Source organism: Herpailurus yagouaroundi, unplaced genomic scaffold, assembly GCF_014898765.1.
Source record: "Herpailurus yagouaroundi ecotype Mexico unplaced genomic scaffold, PumYag 251, whole genome shotgun sequence".
Taxonomy (NCBI): domain Eukaryota; kingdom Metazoa; phylum Chordata; class Mammalia; order Carnivora; family Felidae; genus Herpailurus; species Herpailurus yagouaroundi.
In genome coordinates, this window is record NW_024412468.1 from 1,151,016 (window position 1) to 1,162,740 (window position 11,725).

At 52.4% G+C, this 11,725-nt stretch overlaps 1 protein-coding gene across 1 annotated transcript in view; it reads right to left on the bottom strand.

The window, feature by feature from the left end:
• The window catches only part of MMP20 (matrix metallopeptidase 20), a 50,926-nt gene that overhangs the window by 28,591 nt on the left and 10,610 nt on the right, over positions 1–11,725 (bottom strand). Inside the window, exons 3-6 of the mRNA XM_040460787.1 lie at positions 10,119–10,267; positions 8,574–8,699; positions 7,645–7,806; positions 5,741–5,882 (exon numbers count right to left, since the gene is read on the bottom strand). Coding sequence (XP_040316721.1) covers positions 5,741–5,882; positions 7,645–7,806; positions 8,574–8,699; positions 10,119–10,267 — 579 coding nt within the window. The remainder of the gene's footprint in view (positions 1–5,740; positions 5,883–7,644; positions 7,807–8,573; positions 8,700–10,118; positions 10,268–11,725) is intronic.

Sequence of the window (11,725 nt, forward strand, 5' to 3'; positions counted from 1 at the left end):
AACAGAACGCTGGAATGTTCCAATGGACCTGTAGACACCGCGAGAGTGTGCAACAGAACGCTGGAATGTTCCAATGGACCTGTAGACACCGCGAGAGTGTGCGACCGTCTCACGGGGACCGTGAAAAGCTCTGCATTGCACACCGTGTGGTTATGACGTCCACGGTTTGCATTGTCTCCTCCATGGATTATTGGGGAACCCTGGGCTGGGGGAGAACAATGGCCTGCTGTGCCTTGAAAGAATTCTCTGTTCTTTGTCCAAGCTTAGCAAGCACTTAGGGCCTTTAGGTGACAACCAGGAGGGGATCAGAGCTGCAGCCGTGGGATCCGAGCTCCAGATGGCACCTAGGGAGGCAGGGAGTCAGCGGTGGGGGTGAGGGCTCTGGCTGGTCACAGGGTGGCCGGTCCCCGGCTCTGTGCTCTTGGGGCTCCTTTCAGAGTCTTGTGAAAAGGGAACCATCATTCATACCTCACTGGCCATCGTAAGGACCCGATAACAGAGTGCTCATCACTGTAAGTGCCGCACTCACGGGGGTCCCTGTGGTGTCCTGTGATGTCCGAGCGACCCGTCCCAAAGAGGAGCAGGAGAGGTTCAGGGCCCCCGGCCAGCTTGGAAAGGGACCACTCCTACTCCCTGCCTCGGGTACTTCCTCAACCTTTGGGCTTGCCGGCCCCGCCCCCACAACCCAGCCGAATGGGAGGACACGAGGGGGGTGGTGACTGAGCATTCCTGTCCCCTGACCCCCCCATTTCTCAGTGTCTCCTGCACCCAGGCCTCCCTTCGCATTCTGTTACCACTCCCAGGATTTATGGCGACACTCTATCAAATAGTTGTTAGCAATTGCTAAACACTCACGGTTTGATTAATTGAGGGTTTTGAAACACATTTTTGCTTTTTTTAAAGAAAACACAATTGTACCTAAGGGCGTAATGTCTTTGACTTCAGCGTCTCTGTGCGACTCGTACAACCAGCATCTCATCTCTTCCTCGGGGGGCCCAGGGCAGGGCCACCTGCCCTTGTCTGACCCCACCAGCACAGCCCCGCCCCTCCCCACACCCAGGCCCCTCCCGCCACACGCCTGGCCCTCCTGGCTCAAAGCCCACCAATTCTGTTTTGCTTTACTTTTTGGTAATAATAAAAAGTCTATAATCAATAAGTATCGATACAAATCATTAAAAGCTAATAATAATAAAAAGCCTTCAAGTTGCTCCTAAGCCTTAATCCACGACACAGATTTTCAGATTCCCCTTCCGAAATATATCATCTGTCATTACGGACTACCCGCGGTGTTGGTGCGCTCTCTGATCAAGGTTACCTGATCAGTAAGAGACACTACCAGAATCTACACCAAGTCCGCCCGCCGCTAAAACCTGAGCTCTGCTCCAATCTGCCCCTGACGCCCACCCACTGTGGAGGACTGAGTTCAAGCGGTTGCTAATTTTTATTTATTTAAAAAAAATTTTTTTTTTCAACGTTTATTTATTTTTGGGACAGAGAGAGACGGAGCATGAACGGGCGAGGGGCAGAGAGAGAGGGAGACACAGAATCGGAAACAGGCTCCAGGCTCTGAGCCATCAGCCCAGAGCCCGACGCGGGGCTCGAACTCACGGACCGCGAGATTGTGACCTGGCTGAAGTCGGACGCTTAACCGACTGCGCCACCCAGGCGCCCCAAGCGGTTGCTAATCTTTAAAAGTGAGAAGGAATTGAGATGTTTCTAAGTATGGGATTGGTTAAATACATGATGATGTATCTCTTCACTGGAGTAATGTTTGCATATATATAAAAAAGATGACAAAACTCAGTGGCATGGAAAGATGAGATACTGTTGAGTAAAAAAGGTTGATGGATTAGCTCATCTAATAAAATCCCATCTTTGTGGACATCCCTGATTCCCTCCCATATTTAGTATCTCTCTCTCTCTATCTGGAAAAAAAATCTGGAAGGATATACTGAGAGGCTAAGAGAAAAATTACCAGGTGTACTCACAACTGCAAAGAAAAGATCTTTCCCCTCCCCCCGCCGTTCCCGAATCCAGCCAGGGCAGGCCCGGTCGTAGTCTGACATAAAGGCGGGAACCAATCAAGTTCTGCTGAGTGGTTTGAAATAAAGGCGGGAACCAATCGAGTTCTGCTGAGTGTTCAAATTTAAATGTCAACCAATAACAGCTCTGTAACCTCAAAAAAATCCCTAACTTGTTTGTGCCTGTCTATAAAAGAAGCTGTAAGATCCTTGCTCGGGGCCTCTTAGCGTCACCGGCAACGAGTGTGCGGAGGACCGGGTTCGAACCTGCAATAAACGACCCTTGCCGCTTGGCTTTGACTCTGGTGGTTTGTTTTCGGGGGGGGGGGGGGTCTTTCAAATCGGGGCATATCAATACAACATGTTTAAAAATGTGATTACTCTGTTATGGGCTGAATGTGTCCCGCTCCCTACGCCCAAATTGATATATTGAAGCATAACCCCCAGTGTGATGGTGCGGTGATAACCACCAGACGGGACACTTTGGGGGTGACCGGGTTAGACGAGCTCCTGAGGGTGGAGCCCTAGTCTGACGTGACTGGTACCCTTATAAAACTAGACCCCAGAGAGCTTGCTGTCTCTCCTAATGTGCACAGAAAGGTTGTGTGGGCACGGAGGACGATGGCAGTGTTTGTGAATGTCTTTCTCCCTTATGGAGCCGAGGTGTGCAAAGGCAGGGGGGCGGGTACTTATCTTTCTTCATACCTCCAGCCACTACAGTGGTGCCTGGGCCCCCATAATGGCCCCATGAACACTTTTTCAGTGAAGAAAAGGAATAAAAAAGTATTCAGACATGCATATTCCTCAGCTACCTCTGCCTGTTCCAGTGTGAATGGATTCTGTCCCCGGTAAAGCGGAGAGTGGGGTGAGAGTTGGTAGCTCTCTCTTTCCCTCCAAGAAAAGAAGCGACCACAGTAATCAGCGTCACGGGCACAAGTCCCCCAGCTCCCTGCGAGGCCAGAGCCCCAGGACAAAAGGGACCACCTAACGTAAAATTAGGAAATTTCCAGCAAATTTGTATATTTCACCTTAGTCATGATCGGATTCCACTAAGTGCACTTTGTTCGACTGCAACTGGTGAGTCCAATTTGGCCTCCACCCCTGGCCTCCCTCAGTCACGAAAGACCTGACGCGGTCTCAGCTTTACTTCATTCGAACGGGTGTCTTTTTATTAATTTGCTTCTACCCAACGGCAGAAAATGATACAGCTATTCAAACATGAGCACTCTGTCTAGCTGCTATCACCACGCTGTTTACGGCAATCTGGGCTTTCACCCAAAATGACATTAGAAAGGTTTTCGCCTTCTTACCTCAAGCCGGTTAGGCTTGATCATGGTCATTATTGATATTAACCATCAGACACAGTCTTCACAGATGTTCCTTCACATCTGCACACATGCATTTTTCAACTGCATGTTATTTATATGCTGTGGGTCTATTATTGATCAGTTAAACAACGAACAAGGATGTCCAAAAAGTAGGTGGCTTGAAGCTTGACCCCTTTCTACAACCTCCTTATTATTTGAAGACTAACCCCACAGGTATGCCTTGCCTTACAGACTTCTCGGCCACAGAAGAATGATCAAAACCACTAATACATCCGTGATATTGTGATTTATAATAGCAAGTATATATTTGGTCTCCCTCGTGGTTCCTGGCACGGAGCTACTTTGGAATTTCCAGTGAGTAGAGCAATGAAGGTGTCTTTTGTTATGTTAACGAGGTGACTTTTGGACCTCACCTCTGGATGGGGGCTAGTTGCCTGAGGGAATGGTCAGGCAATTAGAGGATTAGAGCTTTCAATCCCAACACCCACCTCACCCCCATCTTGGGGTGGGGGGGAGGGATGGGCCTTGGATCCGTGGCCAATGGCTCGCGATTTAATCAGTCATGCCTCTGTGATTAAAGCCTCCATAAAACCCCCAAAGGAGGGGGTTTTGGAGATTTTCTGGGCTGGTGAACATGTAGATGTGCAGCTGTGGGGAGAGTGGTGGATCCAGGGAGGGCAGGGAAGGTCTGCACTCTTTCCCCATACACTGGTCTGGGCCCCTCTCCCTCCGGCCGTTCCTGAGTTCTATCCTTTTATAATGAACTTGGTCTAGTAAAGCTGCTCTAGTAAGGCAGCCACACCCAAGGAGGGTCACAGGAACCCGTGATTCACAGCCGGTGGGGCAGAAGTGGCATCTGAAGTGGACAGAGCCCTCAACCTGTGGACTCCTCCGATGTTATTTCCAGGTAGATGGTGTCAGAATGGAGTTGAATTGTAGGACACACAGCTGGTGTCAGAGAATTGCTGGGTGGTGGGGAAAACCCCCCGCATCAGAACCGGTGACCAGAATTGCCATCTCCTATGTGAACGCCACCAACGCCTACTGGAATGGACAGTCCTTGGCAGAACCGCCCCAGCTTTCATTCTGGCACTTGAATATGACCTTGTAACACAAAATGGGAAACTTAATTCTCCTTCACCCTGCATACGTTTGCCAACTTCCCTGCGTTTTTTTCCGAGGATAACCACTGCCTCTCACCATTCATCACTCTTTCAACCAACAGAAAACTCACAACGATATTATTAGATGTACTTTAAGTAGAAAAAATATTACCACCAACCATTTCCTGTCTTCTAGTAAAACCTCCACATGAGTTTCAAACCCAATGGCTTTGAATTTTTGAGTATCATTGTTTTCAAATTTTATTTCCTCTTTCCTTATTATACAAATCTTAAATTTACTCTATTTAATTTTCCTGAGTGATGTCCATGCCAATAAAAACACTAATAAATAAAGACCAACCAGAACCCCCACTATCACCTCCCACAGCTGTAAAGGCAGCGATCCCTACAGCGTCCACACTAACAATCCCAGCTTCTCCAGCATCACAAATTATATCATAAATTACTCCTACGCCATCGCATTTAAATACCAGCTCGGCCTCACCATCCTTTACAACTCACAGAACTGCAAACGCTTCTACTAATAAGTCCAAACGAAACGGTCCTAAGGCAACAGTACTAGAAACTCAAACCTCAGGGTGTTCTTCAGGAGCGTCAGCTGTGGTATAGCTAAAATCCATCAATATCCCTGCCTTCTCTACACTGTCTGACCTCTAGCTGACAGTGGAAAAGTCAAGGGGCACCGAGAAAGAGGGTTTTCACAAGAGGGCCGTCTTTGCGGTTTCCCACCCGTCTACCCAACCCTCTGATCATCCTTCCATCCACCCACCCACCCACCTGTCTGTCCATCCACTTGTCTGTCCACCTGGCTGTCTATCCACCCCCATTACCGAATATTTTTTGAGCATATCCTATGCGCTGTCACTAGGGATACATGATAGACAGAAGAGACATCAGAGCAATCTGGGCTAGTGCTCTAATTCAGACACTTAGTGACACTGTTAGCTCAGAAAAGTGCCTCGTTCTCTTTGAGTTTCTTTCTTCATCTGTAAATTGGGGCTTCTAATCTCTACTTGGCCACGAAGAGGGTCAGAAGTACCTTACGTATACGGAAAACTCTGCGCCCAGCACCAAGAGCATGGTGGGTGCTGCACAAATGGTGCTTTGGCAGCTCTCAGTCTCCCCCGAGACCCCCGCCTCCCACCCTCCCGCCACACGGGACGGCATCTCTGCACGGTCCTCCCTCGTGGCGGCGACGAGCACTTCTAGAGTGACTGACGCGTGGAGCTGAGGCCTGGGAGGACTTGGTGGCACGTCTGGGGCTTACCGGTCCCTGAAGAACAGGAGCTCCTTCCCAAGCATCGTCACGGCATCAAAGGACGAGCTGGAGTCACAGAGGTCGGGGGTGGATGGACTTTGAGGTGGGGCATGCGGCACGGTGGGCTTTCCCGGGAATGTTTTCCGGGGTCCTAGGATTCAAAGTGACTTGGTCAGCACGGTACCAGGAATCTAGAGTTTGTGCACCCGCACTCCAGAGACGCTCTTTGTCGGTACAGGACGAGGTGAGGAGGTACGTGGCTGCCTGCGGCGGGCAGACCGGGGTTTGAATCCCGGCTGTGCTAGTTGCTGAGTTGTGTGAAAATCGTGCCTATCACTTAACCCCTCCACGCCTCTGTTCTTTCGTTAGTGAAACGGGAGGGAGCAGAGGGTTTTGTGAGAAGGAATATCTGTAAAGCACCTGACACGTTGGCGCATAGTGAGTGTTAGAGGGATCGCAGCTGCAGGAGTCCCAGATTAGAGGTGTCTTTTAAAAGTTGCCACTGATTATTTCTTTTTTTTTTTAATTTCTTTTTTTCTTTTTTTTAATTTTTTTTAACGTTTATTTATTTTTGAGACAGAGAGAGACAGAGCATGAACGGGGGAGGGTCACAGAGAGGGAGACACAGAATCTCAAACAGGCTCCAGGTTCTGAGCTGTCAGCACAGAGCCCGACGCGGGACTCGAACTCACGGACCGCGAGATCATGACCTGAGCCGAAATCAAGGGTTGAATTCTTAACTGACTGAGCCCCCCAAGCGCCCCTGATTATTTCTTTGTAATTAAATTCTTTGTTCTAAGAGACATGGTCATTTTCTTGTGTGTTTTCAGGTCGTGCACATCTGCTTCTGGGCATCTTGCTGTGCATAAGCCTTTGTCAGGCACCCAGGAAAGACCGAATTCCAGTGCCAACACACTACACTGAGGTGGGCACCACTTAAAGGCACCTTCTGGTGGATCCTGCTCCTTGGGAGGCCTGCTGCTGAGTTTTCACTCCCCCTCTGTGCTCCTGAGGGCTGTCTGCTGTCTACAGGAAATGAGCAGGGGCTGCCTGGGCCACTCACTGGCCCTGGCAGGTGCCTGCTCCTGATCGAGCCCCATGGTCAACAGAGGTGAGGGTCAGAGACAGAGGACCCATGAGAGGAAGAGATGGGTAAGATCTAGGGTGTAGGGTCAGTGATGGGGTGACGATCGGGGCTGGGTGAGGCTTTGGGAAACTATTGGAAACTGGAAGGTGGTCAGGTCAGAAATGTGCTAGTGAACAGGTACTGTGAGCCAAGCACCCTGGGAGGGGTGGGAGGTGACAGGTAGTCAGGGCTGGGTGATGTGTATGCGCCAAGAGATATAAAACGATGCTTTTATATTTTGTTCACCTGTGCAAGACTGGCCATGTCCAAATACATGCCTCAGCCCCTGGCCCAGGGACCACGGCCAGTAGAATGGTGGTGACCTTCCAGTATGGAAGGATCTGTAGAGGGCAGGCAAATCGTTGGGCTCAGTGGCCCAGGGGAGTCGCTTCACATTGGAGCCCTGCACTCGGTGCTCTGCAGCCAAGTTTGTACAGTGGAGACGTTCACGCTATTAGTTCCTATCTCTCCCAGGAGGAGCAGTGGGCAGAGCTGACTGAGCACTTCTTTGGAGAAGATCGGTCTCCCAAGAGTCAGATGCCATCTGACTGCGAAAGAGTGTGCTCCTGTCTGAACTGCCAGGTGGCTTCGCCAACTCCTAGCAAGAGGGATCTGGGCTCTCTGGGCCCTTTTCTAGGCTGGGAGGATGCAGACAGGCTTTGGCAATTTACGGCGGAGTAACCACCCTCCGGGTTTAGGGGACAGTCAGTGGCCCAGAGTTTTCTGGGATAAAAACATGAAAGCAAAAGTGTCAAGGTCTAAGACTTCCAAGGTGTGGTGACTGTACCATACAGGGCCTGGATCCCTTTCACATCGTCCTTGGGCAGGTGGAATCCGTAGGGATGCTGGTACTTATAGGTCGGGTACATCAGTGCCGATGGGTCTGTGGAATGCGCCAGGCCCAGTGCGTGGCCAAATTCGTGAGCAGCTACGGTGAATAAGTTGAAACCTACACGGTGCGAGACAGAAAAATACAGCGTCAATGTGGGGATTTATTGTTAGGGCCTTCTGTCTTTACAGGAGAATTTATACCCCAATCCTAGTAGGAAACTCATTTGCCTTTCATAACCAGGTTATTCTGGTGCTGAGCTTTGCTGACGTTACCGATGTTTCCCCCTCGGCTGGACGGGGCTTCGGACTGGGAAAGGATGGAAATGTGATTCGGTCCATTTGGCTCCTTGTCAGCGACACTCAGTCGATGGGTGGAGAAGGGCCCAGTTAGAGCTCATGGCGGCAAGGAGATCTAGATTTGGCCACGACTTCGGGGTAAGTTCGCTGCTGTGACAGCCTCCACCCCTTGTCATCCACACACACTTCCCGAGGAAGACTTCCAATGACAGGCATCACATTCTGGAACCTTTCCACCCATCCCCAGCACACTTGTTAGGAGAGTACGACCCTCAGGTCCTTTCTGAGCACAGCCTGCTTGCCAGCACCAGTGAGAGACCGTAAGTGCGGTGCAAAGAGTGCTGTGGAGGGAGGGTTGAGGTTCCTCGACACCCCTCGCTTTGAGCGGGGCTCGGGAGAGTCTACGGCACACTTGGGGGTGGGGCGTTCCCCTTATGGTGTTCCCTTGTGGATTTTTGGCTTACTTGTTTTTCCTAGCCAGCCCCCCTACTTTAAGGGTGGCTTGGGACGTTGACCTCAAGGTTTCATGGTGGAGGCCCAGAAGAAGGTACAATAGTTTCCAGGTTATGGTCAATTGTGCATATATACCATTCATTCCCATAGTCCACTTCTCGGCATTGTCGAAATGCGTGTCCCCTCCCAGACCTTCTCCAGGTGCAAATGCATGGGCTAGGGTCCCTCGAGGCCCATCAAACGGATAGGAGTCCCCGTGGTCTAGACAGTTGGGGAGAGAGGTCAACAGAAGTTAGTCCTGCGGACGATTTTCGAAGCATATTTCACGTTACAGGGAACGGACAATACTGTTTTTACAGATTTTTAAAGTTTATTTATTTATTTAGAGAGAGACAGAGCATGAGCAGGGGAGGGGCAGAGAGAGAGGGAGACAGAGAATCCAAAGCAGGCTCCATGCTCTGAACTGTCAGCACAGAGCCTGATGTGGGGCTCAAACTCACAAGCCGTGACATCATGACTTGAGACGAAGTCAGATACGCGACCAACTGAGGTGCCCAGGCGCCCCTCATTGACGGTTTTTAATTTAAAAAGGAGGGAGAACAAAACGAGGCAATGTTGTAAAGCTACGTTCATGGGTTTTGAGGATTTTAGCGGGAATACTCTGTTTTGTTAAAATCCAACAGAACAAAGCTCTGGTGTGCCGTTCGAGGGGTTCAGCACAGGGCGGGGACCTCAGACTGTGAGCCCCGAGGTCCCTGTTACATGGCAGCACGGCCCCCACCCAGCCCGTGTTTCACGGGAAAGAGCGCAGGCTTGCACGATCAAGAGAGAAGCGGTCTCCAGAGCCGGCCTGAGCCACGTGGCCACGGTGGCCCTGCTGTCCAGGAGGAATGGGAGCCACCACGCACCCGGCCACACCCAGGGCCACCTCGGAGGGCTCACACCGGGGCCTGCTGACCTCCTCTCTCCTGGCTTCTGGGCGCGCCCACCCCAGGACAGCAGGTTAAACTTCAGATGGAGACTTGAAGTCTCAGGGGCCCTTAGAAAGGGCAGGACACTTGGTCCCCTCTGCTGCTCGGAAGCCAACAAAGGGAAGGAATTTCGCGGCCTTCCCTTAATCTGCCCACTAGACACGCGGCTCTGGACAGGGCTCCCCGTGCAAGGTTGTGCGTCCACTCCTTACTGGGGTGAGCAGGGTGGAGGCCTGGGGACCCCACAACGTGTGGACGGGACAGCAGCAAACCCCCTCCCCCACCACGCCCGGCCACTGCTGCAGGGAAGACGCGGTCAGGGTCACGGGGCGTGCGTGCCCTTCAGTGAGGATTCAAGGTGCAAGTTCCTGCTGTGTAGCAGACACCGTCAGGGGGTGGGGTGAGGTCAGGTGCCCCCCCCCCCCAGGCCAACAGGGAAGCCAGATGGGACAGACTTTGTCTCTGATGCGGCCACAGCACAGCGGAAGCCGGTTGGGCCGAGTCTGCCGAACGGTCCGGGCCAGGATGACGGGCCCTCGCCGGGACCCCCTGGTTCTAGTCTCTGCCTGATGGCCGTCATCACTCTGCCATGACCTCGGCCTCCGCCCGTCTCACCCTGTGCAAGAGAGGACGGTGCCCACCCTTGCACTGAGGGTCGTAGGAGGAAACAGCTGGCTTCGCAGGCAGAGCCCAGGGACCCCCACGGTACCTCCGCTTTCGAAAGATATCATGATGTCCGCTTCTCCCGAAGTGACCCTGACGAAGGTGAGGGGGACAGCGCTGCCCCAGGCCTGCAAGGCCATCTCCACTGCCTTGTCCACGTCAGCGGCCGCCATGGATGGTGTGTACTTGGATACCCTGTGAAGACACAAGGAGCGGGCCTTCCTTTCAGTAGACGCTCCTGGTGAAGAAGGGCGACTGTTATGTGGAGGTCGAGGTGGGGCTGAGGATCGAGAGGCCGAACACGCATCTGCCATTTGGGAGTTTTTCTCCCAAACAATTCTTACTCTGCTTCCACCTTTGTTACGTTACTGGGACGGGTGGACAATTAGGAAAAGTTGAAGGGGGATGAGGGTCGAGATCCCGGGGTGCTGAGACAGGCTGGCTTTCACTGTGATCACATTACCCTTGATTTTAAAGACCAGAACCCGGTGCAATTTCACAGGGAGTCAGAAGCCCATTTTTCCCCTAAGATGGTTTTAGCTGAGCAGGGCTTTTTCCCCCAACTGGACTGAACATTTTCAGTCGTGACAAGTAAAAACACGGAGCAAATTCGTATTCAAAGGCCACTGGGATTTCCCCCTTGGGGGGGGAAGGTTCTTCTCTTGAAATAACACGCTATCTCAAAGAGGAAACACCAGCTTTAAGCAAGGGTGCTCACGTAGACTGAAAGAGGCTGCAGTCTTTCATTAAGTGCTGCTGCGACAGTGACTTCTGGAGGCAGAGAAGTGGAGGGCATTTGGGGCAAACGGTGGAGCCGTTGGCGGGCCTCCGGGACGCGGGGGCTGGGGCTTCCGACAGCAAGCAGAGGAAGGGGAGGAGGAAGGAGGTGCCCCCGGGACCTCGGAGGGAGCCAGGGGCGCAGAGTGAGGAGACACCTCGGCGACAGCCACCCTGGGGAGCGGACCTCTGCCCTGCTTCCATTCTCTGGTTCCTCGCCCAGTCCCGTGCGCACAGTCGGAGCCCAACAAATACTTGGTGAGCTCAGGAAGTGCCGAGTCAAAGCTAGTGGTTTTCAAGGGCTTCTGGGTGGTGGCCAAATGTTAGCACCTGTGATAACGACCTGAGAGGCCGGGTCAAGAGATACACAGCTGTGAGCAGAAACGCGCATTTCGACAAGTATCCTGGGTGTTCTGACGCGGGCGGGGCCGTCCCAGCCAGAAAGCAGCGGGGCTGATCCTGGGGGTCCGAAGGGAAGGGGCGGGGTCCCACGGGGAGCCCGCATGCAGGTGGCCATCCGCCCTGGAGAGGCGGGAGCACGGAACCCTCTCGCAGGGATGGACAGAGGCGCCCTGACAAGAGTCCGCACCTGAAGACCGCTGAGGCAGTAGAGGTCACGGTCAGACTCTGCGAGCACCTGCTTCGTGCGGGCCACGGCCCTGAGCCTACCTGACCTTCACAACAACCTGCGGAGATAAGGATGAGGATCCGCATCGTGTGATCAGTCGGGATCCGAGCCCAGTCTGACTCCAAGACGTACACACATAAGCACCAAGCTGCGTTTCCTGTTTTAACCCCGTGGGTTACTAGCAGTTATTCTGAGATCCAGTGGCTACGTAGAGTACTGAGATACCTCTATGCTTTCTCTTCCTTCCC